Raw genomic sequence first — 12765 nt, 5'->3', positions numbered from 1 at the left:
CTTTTTATTTTGCCTGTTTGGCTGTTTTCTTGTCCAACTGCCTGCCGTCTCCCAGTCTTCCCCAGACTCTCCCCGTCGCAGATAGACAGAAAGACAAACATTAAGAGCAGGAGCAGCCAGCACGAAGCAATCCAGTCAAAACACAATTTAAACCAAGCTGAGAGAAAGCAACAGCGTGGGCACGGCGAAAGCTGCACCAAAAGCTCTAAACAAGAAAAGCCTTACTGCAGATAGCAACGTAATATCAGCTGAAGGCGTGAACATGATGTCGCTCATTAAGTAAAAGTTGTTGCACTTTGTATTGCTAACCGTGGTGAGGTGGGAGAAAGTCTATCTTAATTTAATGACTGAAAGAAAAACAGACTATTTCAGAGCCATGTGGGCATTTGCTATCAGACTTTATAATGTTTTAGATTATCCCTTCATTAAATAATGCCATCGTTCTAAAATAGATTTTAAAAAAAAAATACATTCGCGATCATTTCAGACATTTTAAATTAAAATTAGATAGGAGTACTTTTATAAAGGCCAGCCATATTCCTTCACCTCCCTGCTTTTGACTGTAAAGTCAATATTGTCTCCACTTTTCACACAGGAGCAATATGTTCTCCGATACAGCAGATGTCTGCTCCTTAAGGAATTTAACTTAGATCATCATCACTCTGCAAAAAGACCTTACCACCCACCTCTGGAGACAGATAGCCAAGTCACGAGGAGGAAAAACAACAAAGAAAACAGGAAAAGGGAGTATGATTGAGACAGAAGGATGTGAACAAGAAAAGAGGAGGAGAGAGAGAGAGCGGGGAGGAAAGTGTGGAAAAAAGATGAAGGTGTTCAGTCCTTTAATGGGCTGGGGGCTCTGAGTAGAATCTATCAATGGTGGAGTCATCCTATAGGGGAAGGGGCCAAGTCATAAATTTTCCCTGCAGAGGACAGGTTGGCCCTGCAGTGAATTCTCTCAGCAGGTAGGCCTGCACAGCCATCAGACATCCAGCAATGTTAAAAGCATTGTGATCCTAGCGGGAGCTCAGCATTCCCAGAAAAATAATGGAAACAAGAAGCAAAGCAAAATGAGGCCATCTTGATTGATTGATACATCTTAGTTAGAGGAAAGTAAGCAGACTGCTGCTTGAGCTGTCAAACATAAGTCAAATTTAACAGATAGAAAATACCATCTGCAATTTTAAAGGGCTTTTTGGTATTTCCAATAAAGATTTTAAGGACAAAAGCAAAAAAAAAAAAAAACAGTTGACAAAGATTGTCAATCCATCAGATTTTTTTTTATCATTGTTTAAGCTAAGATTTGAAGACGATATATTTTGTATAGCTTGCAAATAAATATAGATTTGTTTTATCCTAAGATGTAAAAATGACTCATTTCAAAGACACCTGCCGTAGACGTTTAGTGTATTTTTCTTCCTGCATGGCCGGACCACAGTAAAACTTGCCTCAGCTCCACACAGTGTTGCAGGCTATTTGACCAACTCCCTGCATATCAGAGTCTCATGTTCCAGATCTCTCAGCGGCCGCCTGTCCCACACAGAGAGGCACACAGTTACGATGAAGGCAGAGGGGAGCGCTGACACTGTCCTGAGCTCCTGATAAAGGGCTTAGGTTACATGGCATTTTGCCCCTGCGTCTGACCACTCATCGCCACTAAACGCCTTTCATCTCAGCTAATAGCTCCCACGGGAAAGAGCCAGAGGTGCTATCGAAGTACTGGGCTTTGCCCAGGAACATTTCAGAGCCTGCTGGGATCAGCTTGGTCAGCTCCTGTTGTTGTGATGAAAGGCCAAACAGTGCGCATTATGTTTAATCCTTGTGTAGCTGAAACAAACTTACAGGTAAAGGGTTAAAGTTCTGATCCACAAGATATGTGTATCCATAGTCAAAGAACGAGTGCCGCAAAACCACATCAATGCCCTGCACAGCGGCCACACCCAACGAGTTCATCCACCTGGAATGGGCGGAAATTACAGGAATATTAGGAAGTGAGTTGGAAAATAAAATGCACTAAATGAAAATCAAATCAAATCTAAATATTAATTAATTTTTTGTATTATGCCACTTACAGAAAGCTTGCGGCGTACGTCTCAGAGAGATTGTTGATGCCGCCGGCCCACGCAGGTCCAAGTCCACCCAGCCACACCTTCTTCCCCGGAGTGTGTGTGTTAACAACCTGTAAAGAGCCGACAAAATGCAGGTGAACACCACAAATGTTGAGGTCTTGCTGTGAAATCGCAAAGCATCGATAGTTATCCGAAAAAAGAAGTTAACCATGTTCAGAGTAAAAGAACAAGTTAAAGTTAAGTAAAAGAGACTTGTAAAAACGAATAAGTGGCGTAATAAAACCCAAGTAATTTTTACTTTAATGCACGTTAATAAAACTTTATACAAATTCACCAGGGGTGTATTATTCTATTCTATTCTATAATACAATATGCCAAGAAACATAATTTATCCTTCCAGCTCTTAGATGCTGAAATGTGGTCCAGATTGAGATCCATAATGGAAAACCTGCCTCTGTTATGAATGTTGGTGCTGGGAATGGTTGCTTCATTTCCCTCAGGCTCTGAGCTGTTTCTCTTTTGTAAATCAGTACATTTGGTGCAGAGGCTCATGTTGACACTAGCTTTTCCAAAGGAATAGAAAAGGTGTTTTATAAATAAATTGAATTATCTTTTCATATCTTCTCCTCGACATGGTCTGCAAATCTATCTTACAGAAATTAGAAGTTGACTAAAGAAAATATTCGTGAATCTTTGAAACATACAAAAAAATGCATTTTGCATAAAATGCAAAAAAAAAAGATCAAATAAAATACAGATGTATAATTTTGGGTTTCGAAAAATGAAGTTCGTCATAGAGTTTTACACTACATATACAAAGAAAATGTAATCCACAATAATTATTTAGGATTTTAAAGGAAACATTGGTACCTTGGTGACTTTAGCAATCTGTTCTGTCAGTGTGTCCAAAAGACGAGTCTTTAGGAAGTCCTCTGCTTTTTTTACTCTGCCATCCATGAAATAACTGGACGAGAAACAGAAAAAACACAATCAAAGAAACACACTCAGAAAATAATGAATCTATTTTGAATCGTATTTTTACTACCCTAAAAACTATTTAACTATTAAATTAAATCCATCATTGATTATTTAACATGGTTCTGGTGTCAATCCTCTTCATTTCCACAATTATCATACCAAATTGTGTTAAATAACGTTATACTATGTAAAGGAAGGTGATCAAATTTTCAGCTTTTTGATTATAAACATTTATTGAGAAAAATTCAAGTCATCAAAAATATGTCTATAACAAGCTTAATTAACAACAAGAAAGACAGATAACTTGGTATTGTGATTTAGCAGAGCTGGCCCAGGGTTGCCTCGGGCCCTGGGGAAAATTTAATCTAGGAATCCACGTTCAGGTAAACCCACCACAATGCCTCTGATGTGTCTTTTGCACATTTTGTATCCATATAATCATTTTCACACCGTGCATGTCACTTGGCCAAACAGCAAGGTGGGTCTGGCTGCTGTAAAGTGTCAGGGAAGATTACTTTACTTCTCTTTTGCTCAGTCACTTAAGATTAATGATCAGTAAATAACAGAGTTAAAAACTCTTTTAAGACATTTTACGTTTTACTAATTATATCTTAAAGATAAAATTGATTTGCATCGATATCTGACATAACAAAACTGTTGCCATAGAAGAGTTTGATGCCAAAATTAATCTGGAGTTTAATAAAAATAATACAGAGCTGTGAAAGAAAATCATTGGAAACACTATTTCATGTTTTAAAAGTTAACTTTGCAACACAAACAAATAAATTAATTACGCGTTAATGACTTTGCATTTTTGTGTTTTCATGATGTAAAGCACTTTGCTGAACTGTGCTATACAAATAAACTTAATTGATTTTTTATTTAATAAGTAGCAACAAATAATGACTGTCAGCTTAACTTTCATAATGAATAATTTTGGTGTCAACACATTCATACAATATATACATTTGCAGTGTATTACATAGGTGTCGCAATCAATAAATAAAGTAAGAAATGTTACTTAAATATGTATATGTCTGTTAATTCAAACACAATTAGGATACATACAATTAGTCCAGAATTTTCCACCAAAAGACAATAAATAAATACATACCTTAGGATGAATACAATTTAACAACAATAACAAACTGACTGGTTAACCAGCACTTAAAATCAACCATGACATTAGTCATTTTTGCCGCACCCACTGAAATTAGCTGGGAGAAACTCCAGTTTATATAATAATTATTTTTATTCCTGGACATATTTAATTATCCTTTCATCTTTAATTGTTTTCCCTATATTTGTTTCTAATTTGAATTACACACTGATGGATTTAAGAAAATATTTTATGATTTAATTATATTTTAAATGATCACTATTGCTCCTAAAAAGTATAGTGTCCATTAATGAGTATGGACAACACTGCTAAAGTCAGGCGAGTGGTGTATAATCAAATTTATCACGACTGCATACATTGTTTTGTAATAATAATGCGCAGAAACCATTGAAACATCAATAAAATGCTGAAATAACTAAATCACATCTTAATAGATAGAGTAACATTTTTAATCTTTTCAATAATAATTGGTGAATTGAGTTTAGATAATTTATTTTCTAATGTTATTTGAATGAAGACATACATGTACAAACACACATAACTTATTGATTTATGTATTGAATTGTGGCAGTGCTTGCCCTTCATAATCAGTCAGCCTGTCCACAGTTTTAAGTGAACTGCAGGTCCCCCGACACAGCAGGGGGCCTGAGGGCTGCAACATGATCTGCTTATTCCTCTAGCTGGCTCTTCATGTTTGGTGTAGCGTGGCATAAAAACAAATTTCACAAGGTTGACCAGTGACGTTTTAACTGCAAAGACTACACAACCTCACAGATGCAGCACTTTAAAATCTAATCTAAGAGGTCTCATTTTCATTGGCCTAAAATTGTTATGGTAACATGTCAGTTAGCTTCGCTGCTATAAACAGACACTGACATAACTGACACGGTCAATTTTGCCGCAGCACTTTGACAGTCCAGCTCCGTGTCAAAACGCTGGACTGCATCTGCGGAGAAACTGGAAGTGCTGGACTTTTGCTGAATGAACAATGCGGAAAGACATCTGCGGTGATCTCGTATGCAAACAGATAAAGACGTAAGAAAAAAGGAAAATGAAAAATGATGTTAAAAGACCATGATGAGAGTGGATTTTGTTGATAGTTGGAGTCAAAGATCTGTGTAAGATTTCCCTGCGGGCAGACCAAATCCTATTCCAAAATCTCTCTCAAAAGTTCAAAGAAAGAAAATAAGAGAGCCGTACGAACAGTCTGTAGTTCGTGTTTCAGTTACCATAAAGATACACCGGCACAGACAGTGCCTAGCAAATGCATTAAACTTTTTTCACATTGTGTAACATTACAGCTTCATATCAATGCATTATGCTGGGATTCTACAGACCAACACATAGGAGTGGAAAAGTAGAAGTAAAGAAAAAGCTGGGTATTTTTTTTCCAACATTTATCACAAAAATGTTACAAGTGTGCAGTGGATTTTTACTAAATCAAATTTACTCCGATAACTTTAAATAGACTCCAGTGTAGATGCTTTTACAAGTCAAGTGAATTATTAAACTGAGTCTGCTTATTTTTATTTTAAGTCAAACCATCCAGCAAAAATGGAAAAAGCTTGGCTAAACTAAAGTTCCTGTCAAGAAGTGTCTCTCTACCTAAGCGGAAAGATCAGGGAAGCATCAATCAAGAAGCCTGTGGTAACTCTGGAGGAGTTGCAAAGATCCACAGGTCAGGTAGAGACTCCTGCATCATTGCAAGGTTAAGCAGCTTTTTTTTCCCTCTTTCAATACATAAGCTTTTTCTTTCCTTCATAAATATCCACAACTCTGTTAACTATTATATCAAATTTGAATGCAATTCAAATTGCATTCAGAATATTAAAAAGTGAGTTTGCAAAGCAATGGGAATTTGCCATAAATATATTGCTAATTGTATTTTTCATCTGTCCAATTCACCAAATCCAAAGTGTGTTTCAATTTTTGTTTACACCTTAAAAGTATTTACTGAATATAAATTAGAAAAACATTACTGTCAAGAGGATGTGATTTTCATAATTTCATGGAAAGATCAGCTCATTTCAGCAGTATAATGTTTTAATTATCCCCCCCCCCAAAAAAATATAAAAATAAATAAATAATTAGGGTCTGGGAAACTATTTCAACCTAAATGCCAAAGTACAAAGACAACAAGACAATAAAATCTTGTCAAATGTCTACAAAACCTGTCATGGAAAATCTGTGGAAATGACAAACAGGTGAGTGAAAGTAATTTGAACAGAGCTGCATTTAGTTCGTGCAGGGTGAGGCGGTGTTGCAATCCGAGCTTAGACTCATTGAAATTTTCCTCATAGCACTGGAAAGGCCCCAAGCTCCTGGCCTCAAACTGTAAACAATGCAGGGATTAAGTCATACCAGTTATTTGGCTATCCTTTCATCTTTCCAGAGCGCTCACAATAATTCTTCAGGCCAGATCACAGAGAAAAAAAATTTCCCATCATACATGTGAACAAAACAAAAAAAAAAGTGACTGGTTTTTAAAATTTCAAGATGACATGTTTTAGCTTAACACTTATGGTTGTTATTAAATAGCATTAAAAAAAGGACATAAAACATTTGACTTGGTGTTTAAAACCAGAAATGTCAAAATCATTGCAGGTTTATTGAGTGCGGCAGTTGAAGGAGAACCAAAGACAAATTCTATGTTTCTGCAGCACTTAGAAAGATCCTTGTGTGGTGCTATTCTACTGGTTGGCATTCACTAAAATGTAACAGTGAACACGACTGTATCTGAATGTTTACAGACAAAAATCCACAACTCTCTCCAAAGTGCCATCAAAGGTGGATCACTGACAATCCAGTGCTGTCCTAAAAGACAAATATGGCCCAGGAACAGATACGATGCAAACAGGGATGGAAAAAAAAAAATGGAGCCAAAAATGGAAGCGTAGTTGAAACCAGAACATCCTTGTACAATGTATAAAAAGAAAAAAAGATTTTCTCACCATCTTAAATTAAATCAGGTTGTAATTTCCCTTTATTGGATCAGCTGGAAGTGTTTTTATTACAGTTTCTTATTTTTACTTTCTTTGAAAAACTATTATGTTTGCAAATGAACACAACAACAAAAAAACATTGAGTTTTGGAGATATGTCAAGTGACTGGGCATAATAATAACTATTATTTTATTTGCAGAAAAAAACACAAAAGCTTGAAAGCCTGAGAACATCATCCTGACTGTGAAGTACAGGGATGGCAGCACCATGTGGACTGAGGTTTGTAGGACTGGCATACGTTACAAGATATCTGGCAGTGGAAAATAAGATGATGCGGAAATATTGAATCAGGTTCTCAAAAGCATCAGCCAAGAAGTCAAAGTGTGGGTACAAATGGGTCTTACAAACAAACAATGACTCAAATCATACAGCCAAATTAGTTGCAAAGTGGTTTAAATATAATTAAGTTTCTCTCCGTCGATGTTTTTGCTCTGATTTGTGTTCAAAGCTGAAATGAAGCGTATAAAACTAATGGTAGCAGTATGTTACACCAGCACCTGTTAAAACAGGTACCAATGTTGAATAGTTGTAAAGATTGTTTAGCTCCAATGTGATGTTAGAACACCCTCCACGCCAGATAATACAAACTTTACAGGCAAGCAATTGTTTGAACTGTAATTAATTATGATATTGATATATATGCAAATTTTATCACCTGTTATATATTTTAATATTTATTGTATGATGTGTTTTTAATGATGGGGCTCAGGAAGAGTAGCTGGCTGTAAAGCTCAGCTCATGGGCTAAACAATAAACAGCCAACAACAGCAAGTAAAAAAAGAAAAAAAAAAGAAACTATAATTACCTGCTGTGGTGAAGCGACCACTCCGTTAGGTCACTTCACCAATCGTGAACAATCTACTTGCAAGTTGTATCAGGAAATATCCACCTGACGTGACTAGGAAAGTGGATACGCAGAGAGGAGGATCTGTTCTCTTGTGAACCACTGTGCAGCTGAGGCTTATTACCAGCTTAATGAATCATCACCCAACAACAAAAGGATATATGCCCCCCTCCCAAAGGAACACCACCAGGAAATTTACAGCCTCTCTGTGAGCTAAAAAGCCACAACTCTTTACCATCTCTTTAATAGTGCATTTGCAATAAAAAAGTGAAAGCTCTCTAAGATGCAGCGTGTCTACAAGAAGTAAAGCAACTCAGGTCATTTTGTTCTTTTTCTTTTTTTTTTTTACTTTAAACCACAGCGAATAGTGAAAGTGGTTATTTTTTGTGATTCATTTCAATCTAATTCAATTCAATATATTTTTATAGCAAGGATTTACAACAATCTCATTTCAAAGCGCTTTACCAGACAAATGGATCCAGTTGACATTTAGAAACGTGTAATTTGAGCTGTGATTCACTTGATAAGCAAAAGAAGTACTATATGTTTAAGGCTATGGTCCATTTTAGTGCACCTCTTATTAAGTGAGAGGGTTGCTTCACACAGATGTTTTTGCTGCTAATAAGCACAGCTGGAACAGTTAGGCTAACATTATGTGCTTTGCTCAGGGGCATCTAAACAGCGACTCTCCTGCAAAAGGGTAAATTTGTCTCCTTTGCTTTGCTCACTCATACTTTCACAACTAGCTGCCAGGTCTCACACGTTCGACTGTTAGAAATCTCTCACCATGAAGCAACCCCTGTAGGTAAGAGAGCTGACTGTATATGTGCTTGGAGGGCCTGGGTGTAGTTAAGTGTTTGATTGAAGTATATGTTAGTCTAAAACCACAAATGTCAACCTCATGGCACTGTTGGAGGAAAAGTAATGGAACCAACACTAGGATTCAACCTCTGGGGATTGTACGTGTTTGTAAAAAGCTTCATGGCAATCTATCATGTAGCTGCTGAGGTTTGTCAGCGTGGACCGAGGGGACAGCCCAGCACTGCTGCTTTTAGGGTAATACAAATACCACTGCTGAAGAAGTGTTATTTCAAATATCTAAACTTCCAGGTTCAATTCCCAACCCGTGTCAACAGTTTGGAATAGACAAAAACTGCTTACCAGACAGTGGGCAAATAAGCAAAACATTCACTGCAAAAGTTTTCATTCCCTTTAACCTTTTTTTTTTATATATATATGCTGTCATGCTACACATACAAACACAAACACATTGTGGTATTTCATGTGATAGACCAACAAAAACTAAAAGACTGTTTTGAAAAAAAAAAAAAATATTAGATGCTCCTAAATGAAATAAAGTGAAATCAATTCACAATTTAATCTCAGTATAAAAACCACTATTTTAAAGGGGAGTGAAGTTTTTTTGAGAACATTAGATAAACAGAATCATGAAGTCCAAAGAACACTACAGACAGGGATAAAGTTGTGGAAAGTTTGAAACATAGTTAAGGTACGAAACAGAATCCCAAGTGGTGGAAATCTTTAATCTATCGTCAGAAAATGGAAAGAGTGTATGGTCCAACTGTACAGCACCTAAAGTCACCGTCCTGGCAAAGACAGACTTATTCTGAAGGGTTTAAAACATATTTTAAAGACTTTGGAGAAAGCATTAATGGATATCTGCTTCAAATTTTTCAGTTGGGGATCTGTTTTGTCCACAGGGACAGGGAATCTGAGTAGAGTTTATAGGAATATGGGTGGAGATAAAACTACTTTAAAATCATTTATACCAGCCGTATATTTAAATTTAAAGGTATTTTTAATTCTACAATGGTTTTGTTTCTGAATAAAAGTCAGACTGGCATCTCAGGAATGATAAAAAAAAACAACCCAGCTATGTTCAGGGTGTTTCATTTCTGAAACACTGTAGCAGGAATTATATCTCAAAAGACGTGCGCGCAGAGGAGGGTTGAACACTTGAGAACACATGAGCTTTTATAATTGTAAATAATGTTGAAAGAAAGGTATCATTTAATGTTCCAGTTTGGTTGAATCCATTAAATTGCAATAAAAAGACATTAAATTTTGTGGTTGTAACATGAAAAATGTGAAAAAGGTGATTGAAACAATAATTACTTTTGCAAGGCATGGCAATAAATGACCGCACCGTTTTATGGCTTCCATAAGTATGTTCTTATTTTTAATTTGATGTGAGCAAATAATTGAAAAAAGATTTAAATAAGTAGATGTTTTCTTCTGCAGGTTAGTTAATTGTGCCATACTTCTTGTAAAATCTGGTCTAGGATTATTGAAAGAATATAAGCAAACATTCTAGTTCATGCGGTGATTCCCACTTTTTTCCAACCCAGCATGTCTCTTTTTAATGAAGTGCAGCAGGAAGGGTTATTTATTCAGTGTTTTTTTTTTCTCCAACCTGGCATGTTAAAGTCTTTCTAGGTCCTCTGAAAGGTATTTTGCAATTTAAAAACAGAAAGCCTTCACTTTTTGACTTGCTTAGAATTAAACTTATGACAAAGTGACAAATCTGCTTGATTTATACTTAAAGGTCCTGCTCTAGAAAAAATAATGACAGAAGTGTTTTCTGATAACATCAAACCAAGTAAACAGGAAAATACAGGCCAACTTAAGAGAGAAAAATTACAAAGAAAATGATTACATTTTGTCCTTTTTATGAGTCAAGATTCTCAAATATCTAAAGAATAACCTTCAAAGACAAAACAATTTGTTTTTTTTAATAATTTTGGGGTACAACATCGCCTACAAACTAACATTTTCTCTGCATGTGTTCTCACTACAACTACAAAAGCAGAGCATAACAGCTCAGCTCAAAAATTCATACATCACTGAATGGCTTAAGTAAAAATACATTAAAGACCTGGCGTTACTGTATCAATCTTCCGGACAACTCAGATCTTCTGGTTCAGGTCTATTCCGCATCTCCAGAGAAGCAACATTTAACTTTTATGCTTATTTAATCTGGAACAAACTTCCATAAAACTGCAAATCTGCTGAAACACTGAGTTCCTTTAAATCAGGGCTAAAACTTGTTCGTTTAGAGTTGCCTCTAAAAAGGAACTGAAACGTCATAAAGTGTAACCTGCTTTTCAACCTGACATTGTTTTCTGTTACTTTCCCACTTTATTGTAATATTTCTTGTATTCCTTATCTTTTGCTTGTTTGTTTTATTTTCCTTCTAATCACATAAAGTGATTTGAATTGCTTTGCTGCTCAAAATGCGCCATGCAAATAAAATTGCCCTGCTCAAGATGTTTCATCACTCAGAGCATAAGAAACACTTCCGAGTAAACTCTCAAGTGAAGATGAACAGGTCCAACTCTTTCTCTAATCCAGTTCATGTTGACTACTGAGTTTCTCTCCTACTATGTCCGATTAAAAACAACTTCCGACAGCTGCAGTGGTGTAAAACCTGAGCTGTAGACATGTTAATGAGTGTGCTTGATTTTTGTTAGGTCGGCTTCTTTTATAGAGGTCAGCGTTTCTGTCACACAGCCTGGTTGACTGGAATCTGGACCTTGAGTGTAAAACGGGCTAATAGACAAAGGGAATGAACCAGAGCATATGGTTTGATTTTAACCATGTGGGTGGTGTTTTTCCAAGTCTTACTGACAGCCCCTCCACCTTCCATTTCTTACAACTTTTACTAATTAGACTTGACCTTCACCTTGATGACTGCTCTCACAGTCACTTTCGGTTTGCCTGAGCACAAGGTGAATGTGTGTTTTTCAAGAAATGTCTCTAATGTCTTCAGGTAGAGGCAAATACTATCTGGTAGAAAATGCTTGAAAAGATTTGTACGTGGATCATACTAATGGCAGGTGGAATTTGTTTTCAACACTTTCAGACTTCTTTTCTGTTTATAGTGGCTTTTTAAAATACTTAGTGTTGCAATATTTGGCTTGTTGTTCATTCCTTGAGAAGACTCCAGGTAGTTTTTTTTTTCCTTTTTGTTCATCTTTTCATTCACTGAATAGAAAATAGAGATAAAAAGGGTAAAATACCTACTGTTGCCACGTAACAGCATCTATAATTGAGCCGGCATTCTTCATGAACCTGAAATTTAGAAAATAAACAGTTACATAATATTTTATCTCTTATTGTAACAGGTATAGCATGCATCAATCTAAAAATGATTAAACATTGGTACACTACATTCAACTGGTGGATGAAATAATGTGTGATATGATCATACGTCATGTAATATAGTCTACAAATTGGGCTAAAATGAATCAAAAATCTTTATTTTAACCTGCATAGAAAATAAGTGCTTGGTAAAAATATTCAATTAACAAGCCAAACAATGTTTTTTTTAATTTTTTATAATTAATGCAGAAATTCGCACACACATTCTTTAGTTGGTTATTTAATATAGAGAAGCTACTCGTTATTTAAATCAAAGATAATTTACTCAAAACTATTATCTACTACTCTGATATAATAGTTTCATTTTTGAAACTATAACAGAACTGAGATCGCAATACGCATAGATTCAATGGTTAAAATAAAACACACACGCATTCACAATGGGTGTACTAATGTTAATTTGTGTATTTTCTCTAATCTAAAAACAGTACAAATTTTATGAGCTGCAGAGTTTGTGAATCCTCCTGGACATTTATTTGACTGCTCTCTTAATCAGCAATGGTTTCCCACATTTTAATTTCATTGTGTCTTTGCATGAACTTGACTTTTAAGCACAGTGAAGCAAAAGTT

At 35.8% G+C, this 12765-nt stretch overlaps 1 protein-coding gene across 1 annotated transcript in view; it reads right to left on the bottom strand.

Annotated features, from left to right (window-relative positions):
- hpse2 (heparanase 2) overlaps positions 1-12765 on the bottom strand; it is a 60387-nt gene that overhangs the window by 5853 nt on the left and 41769 nt on the right. The window contains exons 6-8 of the mRNA XM_088013449.1: positions 2940-3033; positions 2073-2179; positions 1843-1957 (exon numbers count right to left, since the gene is read on the bottom strand). Of these exons, the coding sequence (XP_087869575.1) occupies positions 1843-1957; positions 2073-2179; positions 2940-3033 (316 nt within the window). The remainder of the gene's footprint in view (positions 1-1842; positions 1958-2072; positions 2180-2939; positions 3034-12765) is intronic.

This window comes from Poecilia mexicana, unplaced genomic scaffold (assembly GCF_051168715.1).
Source record: "Poecilia mexicana isolate PSO_F unplaced genomic scaffold, ASM5116871v1 scaffold_15, whole genome shotgun sequence".
NCBI lineage: Eukaryota > Metazoa > Chordata > Actinopteri > Cyprinodontiformes > Poeciliidae > Poecilia > Poecilia mexicana.
Note: the sequence above shows the minus strand (reverse complement) of the source record. Positions and strands in the feature narration are given on the sequence as shown.